General features: G+C 38.4%; 1 protein-coding gene across 12 annotated transcripts in view; it reads right to left on the bottom strand.

The window, feature by feature from the left end:
• The window catches only part of GRIA4 (glutamate ionotropic receptor AMPA type subunit 4), a 374,556-nt gene that overhangs the window by 22,152 nt on the left and 336,453 nt on the right, over window positions 1-15,951 (bottom strand). For 4 of the 12 annotated variants that reach the window (XM_077893292.1, XM_077893294.1, XM_077893295.1 and 1 more), the window contains exon 15: window positions 6,325-6,363. The exons of the other annotated variants lie outside the window; for them this stretch is intronic. In XM_077893292.1, the coding sequence (XP_077749418.1) occupies window positions 6,342-6,363 (22 nt within the window). In that variant the 3' untranslated portion in view covers window positions 6,325-6,341. The remainder of the gene's footprint in view (window positions 1-6,324; window positions 6,364-15,951) is intronic. 12 annotated transcript variants of the gene reach the window in all.

Raw genomic sequence — 15,951 nt, 5'->3', positions numbered from 1 at the left:
CAAAGACAGCTACATAAATTGTGTAGAAACAGAGTTAGAATCCAGAAATTATCTCTAAAGTGTGTGTTCTTTTAAGATTTTATTTATTTGAGAGGGGGAGAGGGAGAGAGGGAGAGAGAATATGGAGGAGGGGCAGAAGGAAGGGGAGAAGCAGACTCCCCACTGAGCAGGGAGCCTGACTTGGGACTTGATCCCAGGACCCTGAGATCACGACCTGAGCCAAAGGCAGATGCTTAACCAACTGAGCCACCCAGGTGTCCCTAAAGTGTGTGTTCTTTGAAATTTGTATGACTAATTGTTATTGGAGGCCTAGGTCTGAGGAATGTGATTCTTTGAAGAAATACTCTGATTTTTGTGAGGATGTCTGCCAGTGATTTAGAATACTAGGTAGAGGTTGTGATAAATGAAAAATTTAATTGTTTTTAGTGTTAAACTTTTTTAAAAAAAGTAATCCTTACAATTACTTCATGAAGTTTAGTTTCATGATTCTGTCAATTTTAGGTCACAGAGCAGAATTTTCTATCCTCTTTTGCACTAGGCAACTCTTTTAGAAGCCCTTAAAAACTATGGATAGATGGGCATAATGATTTCAGGGGATCCACAAAACTTAGAAAGACAATCATGAATACAGATAAAAAAAATATCTCTTCCAGATTCTAGGAACACTTATTTTAAAATTAATTAATGACCATTTTCACTTATGTCTATTAATGGAAGGGAAATACAAATATTTCTATAGCCAATAGTTGCTCCAGAATTTTCATAGAGAGGCAGTTTTAAGACTATGATTTGGTGGGAATAAACTTCCAAGGTACTAGCCTCAATCTGTGATCACTCTGCAAGCACATCACGTGCATGGCATTGTTTTTGCTTTTTAAAAAAATCTTTAAAGTAGGCTCCACATCCAGCTTGGAGCCCAATGCAAGGCTTGAAGTCTCAACCCTTAGATCAGGACCTGAACTGGATCAAGAGTCAGATGCTCAACCAGCTGAGCCCCCAGAGGCCCCCAGGACTTTTTTTAAAAGACTGTATGTTACATTAATAAAAATTAAAAACAAAAACTGTTGAAAGATACTTTTGGTTACCCTTACATAATATTGAGAAAATATGCATTATTCATATTAAATCATGTAAATTTTATTTTACCACCACTTGTGGTGGCCTTGGGGTGCTGTTTGAGATGATATGAGGTACAGTCCTCACCCCAAGCCACCCCATTTTTATTATCATTTTCTGTGATGGAATCATATAAAAGAGGGCTTTGTTTCAAGATGGGACCATAGCTACCTATAGATTTGAAGTGATTCAGGTCACCTCTGCACATCACTCTTGTTGTGATTGTTACTATGCTCAAGTAAAATTTCCGAAATACAAGAGCTGGTGGTTGCCACCATTCACTGTGTGTATGTGTGCTGCTCAGCAGTACTTGGTTTCTCATGCAGATGCCCTTCATGCAGACTTGTTGGGTGACCTCTATTGTGTCCCTGACTTTGGATTCCTCTATCTTAGACCACTCTCCTTATTTCCTTTATTTAATTTCCAAAAGTCTAACCAATAGTGTTTCCTTTTTCCTTCCTTTGCTGATTGTTAAAAATGTCCATCAGTTGCCTTAAAGAACTAGAATCTTGGCATCAAAATGGGGATCAGAGGTTGTCTCAATCCTCCTCATCTGATGGTTGTGGTCATTCAGGTCGAAGGAAGGTTAGGTGGGCTTGCTCTCCAAGTCCCAGCTGAGATGCAGGTCTCTGCCTCCTGCCAGTGCTCTTTCCCACAGGACTGGGATAATTTTGCTTTCTGTGGGTACCCTTTCCTGGATAGCTACACTATGTATTCATCCCTTCTACGGCTCTCCAAGGGGGATTTTCTTTTCCTCTTTGTCAGGCTTCCTGGGGGTGATCCCTGATTAAGCTTTGCCTGATATATCCCCTGTCTCCTCTGGCTAAAATACTTCTTGAGCTGAGGCAAGACTTCAGAGGCATGTGGTCTTATCACTTGAAATGGATCCCCCCCTAAATATTCAAGAAGGAAGAACAGTAGATAACTTTCCTTAAAAAGCCATACCAATAAACTTTACATTGACTTGATTTGATTGGATACTGATACTGTTCGTTCCCAAGGTTGGAATTAGATAGGTCTATTTTGACACATACTAGGTCTCTAGTTCTGATCTTTTAGGACAGGAAATGTTGAATCCCAAGAATGTTATCAGAAAGAAGCTTCAGTATAATGGATCAGAAAATGTTTCACAGAAAAAGTAGAAATCTAAATACAAATAATAAAGCCCAACCACAGAAACTCAATCTTGTCTTCGAATTTTCATTTCCACTCCTTTCCTATAGCCAGGTAGCCATTGAGAACTTTTTTTTTTTCTGAAAGTGGCTCTCTCAAATTTATATGTGCATTTCCATTATATAGGTAACACCTGAGTCAAAGCCTTTATCACCTGAGACAAGATCCACTGACTCACAATCTGTTCACAGCTACCCAGAGTATGGCCACACTTCTCTGCCTGTTTACATCACTTTGTCAAACACCTTTGGGACTCCTGACTGAGTCCAAGATATGACTCTATTCTAGTTTTCCTGACAGTTCAACTAATGTATATTAATGTATACTTAAAATTTAATTATATTTGATTGAGGCGTTGCCCCAAGTTTTTCACATTCTCATGGAGTCCTCATGGAGTCCTAATTGAATCCACATGGCTGGTCAATGGCAAAGGCAGGATTAGAACCTGCATCCTTCTAACTCAGAAGCCCAGTCTCTTAACCACCCCAATTCCCAAAGAGATCTTTTCTGCCTCCCCCAGGCTAGATTCCTTAGAGTCCCAAAATCTATTCACAATAGATTCCAATCTCATGACAGAACCTTCATCAGAAATTTTTTTTTCCCACCTTAGCTTTTCTACAGGCTTTACTATTTTCCAATAATCACTCATGGACTTACTCATTCAACTAATGTTATCAACTGGTACATCTGAAACTTTTTTATGAGGTCTCTCCCAGGTACTCTAGACTCGACCTATCTCCTTCTATAAATTACCTATTGTCTGGAATGCTCACATTTACTTGGAGTCTTCCCTCGTGGAGCACAGCAACTATGTTTGAGGGTATTTTACACTATTCTCAGCCACAAGGCAGGGCAAAAACTATGAGAACCGGGGCGGGGGGAGTGGGGGTGAGCTACGTGGAGGATTGATAATCTTCGTGATTAACATAAGGTGCTCCTTTTCAAGCAGCCCATCAAGATGAAAGAATAGGGTGCTGAACCATTAAAGGGAGTCCTCAGCCATGCCACCTGATGGATTTGGGGAAGACCTACTGGTGAGGAGGGTTTTAAAGCAAAGTGAAATAAAATGAAACAAAGCAAACGGCACCCAAACGATCTATTAAATACTGACAAGAGGGACATGAAGAATAAATGATGCTAGCTCTTCTTTTTGAATAATGGCAAACATTTTGTCCATTGTATAAACAAAATATCTAAGATACTATTTCAGTGAGGTTATAGATGGTTAAAATAAAAGGATTACCAGCTCAGTTTCGGCAGCTGGGCAAGGAAAAAATACTAATTGATAAAATCAGATACAAGCTTGTTGTGACCATTAGGTGAAATCAGATGCAACTAAACTCTAAAAATCCCACATAATGGTCTTTTTAATCATTTTTGTTCTAACCTATTTAAATGTAGCAAATAAATGTCACTTTTATAAAATTCTTCTGTTACTAAATTTACTACTGAGAACACTATAGTTCGGTACAGTAGAGAAATAATTACATTTGTCATCCGCATATTAAATGCTAACTCTGTCTGGTTTAACCTTATTAAAATTTATTTTACTGTGCTGTGTATTTAAATATATACTTAATTCACTAAATATGTCTAGAGAATCTTTATCTATAAATACGTTGAATTTCCCACCAAGTTCTTAACAGAAAAAATAAAAGGATCAATTTTTGTTTTACCTGACACCAGGGTGTCAGGTTCCTTTGCAGTAGACCAATATTTGTATAGAACTTAAAGTGTCTTTTAATTGCTTGTTTGCCTACCCAACCTTTTGGGTTGGATTTTGGTCAGGTGCGAGAATAGCATAAATAGAAAAAGAAACTGAGTGATAAAAACAGGTCTTCTAGAAGAAGGGATTCTAAGCTAATGAGAACTCAAAAGAAAGCTGTGTGAACCTCCTAACTAGGAACACAGGTGGCTCATCTGTTCTCTGAAAATAACCAAAACTTAAGAATTCTAAGTCAGTGTGTCTTTAAAGCTTTTAAGTTAATGCTGTACAAAGTGAAACAAAGCTTCTTATCTGTGAGGGCAGCAGGGCTCACAACGATATTTCAAAACAGAAATAAAGTCTCTCATTTGTTTCTATTAAACAATTTAAATGGGAAGAAAAACCCAAAAGTTTAAATTCTTAAAATAGTTTCACCAACATTTGCTTAGAGTGGTGTTAATACTAGAGCATGGCACGCCGCCTTTCAGTTACTTGCTCCTTGACAGAAGTACTTGGGTACTTCTTAAGCTACCAGCCTGGGCACTTCCATTCACTACTTTTAATATACCTAATAAATTGAATGCAATTAATAGGAGATCAGTATTTTTCACTTTACAGAGCAACATGACACAGCAAAAAAACAAAAACGGTGTTTCATCTCAAGTTCAAATTACCTAACAGAACCAAGTCACTGCAGAATGACCACTAATTCCTTCCCTGAATGAGACTGCCATGAAATAGTTCATAAAATTCAATCAAACAACAAATCAGAACTAATGTCAGTGTGGAAACCACATTCTAGTACATAAATGGTCCACTGAACAGTACTGTGATGCTTCTCCTTCTCTGTGTGGCTGCTCAGGCAATCCAGCCATCTGGCACCTTAAAATTCAGGAATGAATAATGTGCCTCCCGCATATCCTGTGTTTTTAACCAAGGGAGTCAGGGATGGGAACCTAAAAATTAGGTTCTATCTGACTTCTGATGACAAAATGCATGATCTGCTAAGAGTCTACTGCTTAGGTGTCTACTGCGTGACCACGGCAAATATTACATACAAAAGGAGTGTACGTTGCTGTTAAAATCAAGTTTCTATTTCCTGTGCGTCCACTCATGGGCCTTCCTAATGGCAGGACTGCTGTGGGTCCGGCTCCTACCACAACAGTCTCCAACAAAAACGTATCCATCTGAAGTTATTTTCTTTTGTGAAAAAACCCTGACAATACAACTGGAAAGTGATTCTAAACGTACTTGTAACAAAATGACCAGAACTGTGTTTCTGAAAGACACTGGCAACAAATGGCCTGAAGTCTCATTTTTTTTTTTTTCTGAATTCTCATTCTTTTTGCACATTTCCTCTCCTTCCTAAGATTCTCTTCTTGAGGATCAAGCTTCGCTAAAACGGACGGAGTCCCACAAGACCCGGTCTCCCTGGAGGGCAAGGATGACAGAAGGGTTGCTGCAGGGGGTCTGGAAGCTGTCGCTTCGTGACCCCACCCCACCCCACTTTCTTCTAATATCTCAAGTTCTGGATGCTTTTAGGTTCTCTCACTTGTTTCTTGCCTGGGATTTCTCTCCCCTGGAAGGAGCGATGTGACACAGGGCGAATACTGAGGACTTCCAGAGCCAACACAGAAGGTGAGAGGTGGCAATGGAAACCCCTTGGAAGTGATGCCTGAGAAGGCGCTTGACACGTGGAGAAACCCTGCTCAGGACAGTATTAGCTCCGCTTCCTCATTTTTCTGTCTGGGTTTCATATGGCACCTTAAACATCTCATCAAGTCTGTACTGCTGTGCACCCAAAGTCTAGCCTGCACATACTCCAAATTATCATTTACATTCTATCAGCTGCTGCTTTTAATTAAAACAATTTTTAATAAAAAATTGCTTAAGAATAATATATTTTCTATGGAAACACTCTAGATTTTAATTTTAATGTATTTGTAACCCCATTACCCATTATGGTTTGATTATCAGTCACCATCCATAGTCTATGTAGGGAGAAATTAACAGCTGATGGCAATTTCTTAAGGCTGGTGCAGGAGATTGATCCTTAATGGAAGGCTGACACTGATATTTAATGATGATGGAAAACATAAATGCATTAGCATATAACTGATACGACTTTTGGGACGGTTTTATTTTTTCTTGCTGTAACATTTGTAAGGGGATGTCCACGTAACTATCACTCACAGGTGGCAAGCTGGTTTCCTAAGGCGTGGGTTAAAAAATATAAATGTACAAAGAAAAAGGGATTGAAAAATAGGTGGGGGAGGGGTTTCCTTCAAATGGATGGAACCCATTCTTTTGAAAGAAAACTCCCCTCTTACCTTGGTCCTGGAGCTGGTTAGTTCTCCTCTGTCCTCCTCCTAGGGGAGAAATACCCAAAGTTAAACAATAATAGAACATGGTCTTGTATTAAAGTCAAGTTCAGTTCTGGCCAACCCTTTCCTCAGGTCTCACAAGACACTATCAACTGTCTGATATACTGGGGCGTTCATGGAAATGAGCTTAAAATTTATGGTAAGGATTAAGCCAAAGGGGAGTAACATTTGCTGTGTAAGGGGGACAAAACTCTCCTCTTATCTATTTTGTCAGAGCTGCAGTGAACTGAAGACAGACGTAGAGCTGAGGGGTTCATGCAAGCGCATGGCGTGGGTCATTTTCATCAGCTGTAGTGAATCATGGAAAGTGTATCATGGGCATCTGTGGTGTCTCCACTCCCCTGTTGGCTACATGCCAACACCATGTTTGGGGCAGTACAAAATTTGGTATTAACAAGAATTATTACGAAAATGAAAAAAAAAGCCCTTAAGGGGTCATAAAAGGGGGGAGGGTTAGGAAAGTTGGGGAAATGAGATATCAGAAACTATGTTTTTCAAAACAGGGAATCATAGGTAGGCCAAAGATGGGATTTTCTTTCTTAGTATACCTCTAAGTAGAGCTTGTGGTATCTCTGGAGAGAAACAAGGCAGCATGTGAAAGGAGCGTGGGTTTGGGAATGGGGCAATGATGCGCTCCTATTCCACCTGAGCCTCAGCAGCACCATGTGTCCAGGTGAAGACAGTAACACCACCAAGGATTTGTTGGGGGAAACATATTCATAAACATGCGCTTGGTATGTAGGAGTTGTTAAATTTATTTCCTTTTCCTTTACATGGTGTCTGCTATGATCTTTTCTTATTAGACTTTGTCTTTTTTGAGACTACCATCTAGTTAATTGAGCTTAGAGTCTGTCCCTCATCACCCTTTGGCATAATTTCAGTGACTGGCTCCCATAAAAAAGATCAAATACCAGACAATTGATTGAATTCCATGAGACATGAAGGAAAGTGGAGACCGAGAATGAGCCTGAACCCATACAAGATCATGTGCTATTGTTATTTAACTTTGGGTAACTTATTAAAATTCTTTATCAAGGAAAATGAGATCAGGTGAGAAGATGGATGTACTTTGGAAACTTGGGTTGTCACAATATATTCCAGAGATGTCAACATGAAGGATGGGGTAATCGTTACTCTAATGGTCGTTATGAAAATGTGCAAGGAAAGAACACTGTATGGAGGGTTGTATGTTGTACGTCTGTCACTACCACCCTAGGAGCTCGGATCACCTCAAAATTACATGATGTACACATGGCGTAGTAAAGCTTCCAACTACACGTATATGTGTTTGTCCTCACGTTCTTCCTTAGGAACTGTAACTTCATTCATTATCTTTAAAGAATATTCACCAAATGGCTATTTTGACAAACCAGCCCCTTATCCACTAAACTCTATAAATCCTGAAGAATATCTACAGAAATAGAGAATTTCCTTTTTTTTCCTGTCATGATGCAGTTGGAAATTGTGAGGATGTATTATAAATGAAAAAAGATTTTTTTTTATAAAACACCTAATTCATTCATCCATGGAAGTCACTTAAATGACAGAGTTTTGAAGGACATATCTTTATATTCTGAAATGATGTGAAAGTCTACGAATAAGAAAGAACAACGGTGGGGACAGTCCTGGATTGGATAGGATTCTAGTGGCTGTGCCGTCTTCATATTTCAGAGCATAAACTGATTGCTATATGTGATGAAGGCCAAAAAGAAAAATAAATTAAGTAGCGACTGAAGTTGCTGGTGTTATTGGGATGCCCTTAAAAATCACCCTCTCAAGTATTTTATATTGAGACACCATGGGATACCATATTACATGGAGCAGTTTTTCTCCTATCTAGACAGGGAAGCATACATTTTGTTCTTAAAATAATCAAAGCAAGCCCTTCTACCTGCAGGTGCCTCACTCTTGCTATTTTATTCCCCCTTTTACAACCCAGCGAATTTTGTCAGATTTGTACCTTCCCAGAAGTTTGACGTCAGTATGTAATTTTAAATATCTGGATATAGAGGCATACAAGACGTGTCTATCTCTAGCTCTGTGGTTCTTAGAGAGAAATGCTTTCCTTAAATATCTTTCTATTTCACAATGTGGACAGAATGTGATAAAAGCAGCTATCTATTGAAGAAGTGACTTATTTAATTTCAGAACCGGATCAGCTTGTCTTGAGGTTCTGGGAATGAATTTCTTCTTCCTGGTCTTAATAAGTGTTTGCAACTTCAAAGAGATTTAAGAGAATTCTTTGGTTGTTTTGCTAAAGATAGTCCACAACAAGACACTGATTCTTAGACTCTCAAGTGGAGAGGGGACTCAGATGTCACTGTCTTAGCATACTCCCTAAGAGATTCAAGAAGCTCTTGTTTCTACTTGAGCAACTCTGATGCTGGGGATCTTAGCCAATTTCCTTCCATTTTTGGACCAGTTTTAATTGTTGTAAAATCTTTATGTTGACCCAAAGTCTATCCCTGTGTAATTTCTCAACTTAGCCAGAGTTTATTAGTTTTTTAATATATAAACAGTTTCTTGAGCTCTATAGGAGCATTCTCAATATGCTTTAAAATTATGGATGTTGTTGAAACTGCACCATGGAAGAATCACAAAATCTATTTAGTAAGTTTTGAAAGTAAACTGTATTTATGTTAAAAAGTTCTCTTTTGTTCTTTCCCTGTAAGAGCACTGCAAAGAGTCAGAAGCTCTCAGTTCCAATAGTAGCTGTGGCACTGTGGGCAAGTCACATAACGTCTCCGATTTGTAGGCTCTTTTTTTTTTTTTTTCTAGAATGACATCATAGGAGAGTGAAAAGGAGCAAGTAAAAATAGACATGTTGGAGTGGCTTGAAAGCTCTCATGTGGCACTGTTGCTACTACTGTGTCACAAGAAATATACTGCTCAGTAATTTTTAGAGTTCCATCATTAAACCAAACTTAAACATCATCTCATAAAAGTGAACAAATTAAAAAGAACATTAGATGACATATCAACTCATTCTTTGCTTTATATGCTTTGCTATATCACTTAAGAGAAAGCAAATTTTTTGTTGCTTTTCATTAGCCTTTGCTCTTTGCTTTTTACTCTGGGAGATAATCTGAGGTCAGCTCTTCTTGGATCCCGTTGTGTTTTATTTACCTCCTCCTAGCCTCAAATATAAGACAAAGGTTAGGATACTGACTTAGGGCTCTGGATATTTGGCTTCATTTTAACTTTTCTATTTCTCATGCCTTTTTTTTTTTTAAATTTAGTTTGCATGCTAAGGCCACTTATAACAGCTGTATTCACTGATCAATGCTTTTATGATTTTTTCGTGTGTGTGATTTTAGTTGCAAATACCTGAAAACATGGAAGAAGAGCGGCTGGGTATCTGATGAGAGCTTCTCTTAGCTACTAAGGGGATCCTGGCCTGTTGCCATTTTAAAAAGGATGTTCAGAAACTGCAATCTGTCAGCATCAAGTAGGAAGCAACCAGAATTCTATAAGAGTAGAGGCTTTGTGGGTGGGTCTTGACAGTGTTTATACTATGTTCTATGCAGTGGAGAGGGGTCCATACACCCCTTTTTTCTGAAAGTAGAGAACTATTTCTGTCACATTTGTTTGACTCCATTTTAATTCTTATTTTGGTTAACTCCCAAAGATTGAACGCTTCGAGAAAATAGACTGAGTTAATTTATGTAAAGAATTATCTGTGTGTCAGTTTCCTTACTAAGTCTCCTCCCCTTCCAAAATGTAAGCTAAGTAAAGTCTACTTTATTTCAACATGATGTGATAGGACCTTGCATGGTTAGGTGTTTTTAAAATGATAGATTTCTCCCACATCTTGGAATTATAAACTTTGAAAAGCAGAATTGACGCTAGGATCGTTTTTATGTCTCTAATTTTCCTTCACTGTTGAGTCATGTGAGTCATGTGATACTCAGAGAGTGTACTATGAGAGTGGTCTCATAAAGTTTTTGAAAGTGTTTATCATTTTGTGGATGAGCCCAAACAACAGTTTTTTAGGTTTTCAGAGAGTACATAACCTGTCCATTTAAAGTAAACAACTTTCAATCCTGAAATGGACTTTTCTGATATTAAGGAGGATAAACAATATGTACAAAGTATTTCTAACTTCTATTAGTATGATTATTAGTTACAAAATATCCTTATAATTAATACGATGCAATTTCCAAGGCTTGGCGCCAGGGCCAGGTGGTTTGCAGAGTAACATGGTGATTTTCTATTCAGGTGTTGCCAGGATGTGTATGATATGGTGTTTGTGGCAAAGTTATCTCAAATGTATGTTATTTCATTCTGAAAACAAGAGTTATAGAGGACTGAATTTGGGGGTGAGTAGTAATGAACATTAAAGTAAATGAACTGTACTTCCCTATTCCTAGTTAAATTAAAACAATATAATTCTAAGCCAGGGTCTTTACTATTTCTCAGCTCATTCCAAATAACTGCCAAGCTATTTTATCTTCCCTTTCTTAAGTATGAATCATAAACCAGCTCCTATCTTGGCTGATATTATCTTTACAGACAAAAGGAAGATAATAATGCCTCAAGTTGTGGATGGGTGGTTTCCCATATGCTAGGCTGAAACATTTTCATTTTTATGGATAACCATAATTTACTTATGATGCACTAAGTAGATGTTTATCATTAGTATAAAACTGCAATAAAATAGTATCGTATAGAATTCTACATTTAGGAGAATATTACATATCCACAATAAACTGAGCTTTATTTTTAGTTTATTATAGGTATTTTGGAGTTCCATGGTAAATCTGATTACTCTGCTCCCTTCAAAGTCCTGTGTGCACATGTGTGCACATGCACATCTGAAATATTCTTTATGTGTTTAATTATTCCAAGTGTAAAGAGCCTCCTCTTCTATCTCTTGTGCACTCCCTCCCCAATCTCAGGTAGAGGGACTCGGACAGTAAGGGGTAGGAATCTGTTACAGCATGGCCAGATTGCTCTTCTTCTTGTTCCTATCGAACTGTGGAGAGTAGTAGGAGTTGTGATCTCTCTGAGAACTTTAATGAGCCCATCCTCTACAGCAGCCTGGGCTGATCTTCCTTATATCCTTCCCTTTAGGAAGGTAAGTCTGGAGAACAGAGTCCTACCTACACAAGCAATGCACAAAAAGTAAAAACAATAACAGCAACAAAAAAAAACCCTATCACTTGACCTTGCTGCTGTTCTAAGGATAAATTAACAGCGGTTCCTAGTTTGTAAGTGTCAAGGGTATTTGCTATCTACTAAACTCATGTCCTATAGCCTGAGGTCTTCTAGGGAAGAACATTAATCAGACACAGTCTCTTTTATTACCTGGGTGTAGGCAGCCACAGAATAGCCTTGTAGCTCTGGGCAGAGGCTGCATTATGCTCAGTAGAGACAAGTTTCATATATGCAATTTCTCTTGTGTAGGGTGTTTGTCTTATGGCTAGGACTTTAACTGTAGGCAGCAAACCCAGATCTGGTGTTTATAGCTTGAGCTCTGGAGAACCCACACGTGGGCTTGCACCCAGCTCCACAGAACAGGGGTTCCAAACACAGAGGGTCCTCATGCACTTGCTTTGCCATTCATTTGTGTCCCCTTTTTATCCTGAATGCTAGCTACAATGGTTTCTAGAAACCATTCCATAGAATGAGATGATCTATAAAGATGAGTGACATAAGGTGGAACTGTCTGGCTACTAGACATACACCAAGAGGAAAACACTTACAGACATTACTAACATAAGGATAAGTTCATCCACAGCACATTTATTAATATTAGATTGTGAATTGTGGTCTCAGACACGACGCTATGTCTCCTACATGTAGGTCAAGGCTGCCTGACTTGGTTGGCTTAGAGGTTCAGCACTCACATGAATTGTGTGTTCCCACTGAATCAATCTGAATTGTACAGGATATAGGTAGTCTCTCTGGAGATTCTCTTTCTTTATAGGATTTGCCTATAAGGCAATTATGTGGGACTAAAGAACAACAGTTTGGAATTCTGGCTTTTCCTAGAACTGTCAGAACTGACATCCAGTCTCAGGTCTCTTCACAGTTCAGGATGTGAAGGTTTGAACTGGTGAACCTCATATATAGCGTTTCTATCTCCTTACTTTTAATCCTTTTTGAAGTGCTAGGAACTGAAATGGCCACAAATTACCCCTTTTTGGAGGCAAGTCACTAAAATACGGTTTCTGAGTGTCACAGTGAATAGGAACACACAGCTAAACACTGAGTTTAGAAAATTCCCAATGTGGCGTTACCTATGGCAGTCACAAAACCAAACCTGAAGAGAAAAATGTGACAACCAACCGGCAAATTCTCAGGTGGAACCCAGTGGCCATCTGTTGAATGAACTGGTAAATATATGAAGGCAAATCATATTAGCATTTTTTTTAATAGTGGGAAGAATGGCAAACATGTATAATGACTGGTAAATCTTAAAGAAATGCAGAAAAAATGCCATATTTGTTTTCTTCTTCATGGGGAGTTGTGATTTCTTTCTTTCTTTCTTTCTTTCTTTCTTTCTTTCTTTCTTTCTTTCTTTCTTTCTTTCTTTCTTTCTTTCTTTTCTTTTAAAGATTTTATTTATTTATTCGAGAAACAGAGAGAGAGGCAGAGACAAAGGCAGAGGGAGAAGCAGGCTCCATGCCGGAAGCCTGATGTGGGACTCGATTCCAGCTCTCCAGGATCACGCCCTGGGCTGAAGGCGGCGCTAAACCGCTAGGCCACCCGGGCTGCCCAGGGAGTTGTGATTTCAATCCTCTTTCAAGTGTATGGAGGACCTAAATGAAAAATGTAGAATTTTAAATGATAGTGGAAAGTTTTATGTTTGCTACTGGACTCAACATCTAGAAAGGAAAGAATAAGGTATATAGATTCTAAAGGGGATTTTTTCCCTTTGGCATGCACGTAGTATTGATAGCTTTACCATACACATCTCAGTTTGTGAATAAAAAATACTTGGTCCCAGCAATAAACATCAGCATCTCTGGCAGGAAACTGGGCTAAGTGATTAAGCATATCACAATGTAGAGGGGGGATTTGTGTGCATATGTGTGTGTATGATTGATTTGTGTGTGCATGTGTTCTGATCCCTAGTCCAACAGACTGTATTCCAAGTTGTAATGAGATCACAAAAACTAAGTTACCTGCAGCATATCTTAATATGATACCAAGAAAAATGAAAGATATTCATATGCTAAAACATCTCCTTCCATAATAGTTAAAAAAAAAAGACACTAATCTATTGCAACTCATTTCCAGAAAACAAGTGAAAAATGTATTCACTTTAGGCCAAATGCTGCTCAGGAATATTAGCACTCAGGTTTAACTTTCTGTACTTTAAGTTTTTTTAATGTCCACATCAAGTGCTAACATCTGACATCTTACTAACACCAAAAACAGGTGTCAACTTCATTCTTATGCACCACATCCAGCAAACCCCGTTTCTAAATCTTGTAATTATACTTGAACTGATGAGTAAACATAAATCACCAATTTTACATGAGAAAATGGTTCCTTAAGGATAATATATATTTTAAACATGGATTTGAATACCAAGTTTAATAGATCTGCCCTAAAGAATCTTCCAAAGTAGAAGAAACTTAATTTGTCCTACAGAGGACTCCGCCCACCCTGATACAGATTTACACCTGAGCCACTGATTGTGCTCAATACTGAAAGAAAAAGTCCAAAGAAAGATGTATCATTCTAACTCTCATTCTTCTTACTTCCTCCCCTATCACACTATTGCCCTGGGCTCTGAGTGGGCTGTTTTAAGCAGAGCATGACCTTCCTGGTTCCAGAAGTTTTCCTCCTGTTGCACGAATTCCTACAGCTGGATGTCAGCAAGTCCAACAGGACCTCATTTTTTTCTTGATCTCAATTCCTGATCAAGGTGTTTTGGAACTGCTTTCATTTGAGACATCATTTTTTGAGGGGTGTCGGAGCATTTGTCTTATTTTAGACAATTTTGCCAACATTCTTTAGAAGGCAAAATTTGAATAAAATTTATCATTGTCGAATAATAGAGGATAGGGGACTAGTGGTTGTGTGTGTGTGTGTGTGTTTAACTTGGCTTTAATCACTAGGGTCAAGTATACAAATTCTTACAGAGGCCAGAGGAAGTCTTTAGATATGATCTGCTGCTATGTTCCCTGGAGGTACTTATAGATACTATATACCACGGATATCTTTAAAAGGGGTATTCTCATCTAACAGTTATTTAGTACCCAGTAAATCTGTATTAACTAAGTTATGATTCCCTCTAAGCATTTGTCAGTTTTATTTGTTGCATAGTAGAGAGTATAGCAACTAGTGTAACATGGATACTAGAGTAAAGAGTATTTTGGTAGCAAAGTATATGCTTTCTCTACAATAAATACTCTAGCACATCTCTAGAGTATAGTAAAGTATAGTAAAGCTGTATAGTAAAGTTGATAGTACTGACAGTAAAGTCAAAATAAAGATATTGCCTCTTTCATCTAAGCTCTGCATTCCACTGCAGGGCTGTCTATAGCATATGTTTTAAAATCACCTTTAAAAATTTCTCAGCCAGAGGATGGATTTCACAATTGCTTTGGGTTGCCACAGAGATTGGAGAAGGAATGAGAAGGAAGGCCAGGATGTGGATAGTAGTATTAATGGCACTGTGCACGTTAAAAGAAGATTTGAGGGAAATATCAAAGTTTGGGGATAGTTCAGAGATAATACAAAAGAAGCGCTTTTACCCTTTCATCCCTCCACGAGAACTAAAAGTTTTCTTTAGAAGATGACTTTGGAAACTAAATAACTGCCAGTAAGATTTAAGTTCTTCTGCTGATCAATATGTACAGTTCGTAGGCACATTTGCCTGTGATTGCTTTTCTTCATTATAATCAGATCTATAGATGCTACATTCAATAGCATCAACATTCTTAGCATCCTTCTATGACCTAAAACTTGACGAATCTATGTCAAAATCCAATAAACCCCATAACTCTGAGCATAGTGCCTGCCCTCCTGTAACTGAAAGCATTCTGTAAAGCTGGCAACCCCGAGTCTGAAATAGTCTCTCCAAACAATAAGGGGCTCCCCGTATTCTTCTCTACTATAAAGATGGGTGCTGGCCATCCTGGTCATAGTGTTTTCTACTCTGGGTACAGATACAGTCTCTGTAATAATCCAGACTGCATTTGTTTTAAAGTCTACATTAAAGACCCAAGTCCTAGCTTTCCATCCTGAGTGTGTATCATACTCTTCCTCTTCTCCATGACATGGATTCTGAAGCACTGTGAGGTCTGGAAATGTGAGGCTCCGTAGGTCAATGGAAGCTTGCTAGCCATTTTGTTTGTTTGTCTGTTTGCATCTTGTGCTTCAGCTGACATAGCAGGAAAGACCACTGGTTTCCTGTTCTCAAAGTCTCATGCTGCCCAATGAATCACAACAGCAGACTTTGTGAAAAAGACAACGAAACAGACTAGTCTCACTGTATCCAGAATTATTAACCTAAAGACTAAGTTAAAAAAAAAAAGATAGATCCAATAGGAAAACAGTCAGTCTACTAAACAAATAAGGCAGAGAGGTTTCAAAGACACTCTTGATGCAGATGTG

The sequence above is a fragment of the Canis aureus genome, chromosome 3, assembly GCF_053574225.1.
Source record: "Canis aureus isolate CA01 chromosome 3, VMU_Caureus_v.1.0, whole genome shotgun sequence".
Taxonomy (NCBI): Eukaryota; Metazoa; Chordata; class Mammalia; order Carnivora; family Canidae; genus Canis; species Canis aureus.
This window is presented reverse-complemented; position numbering and strand designations above follow the sequence as displayed.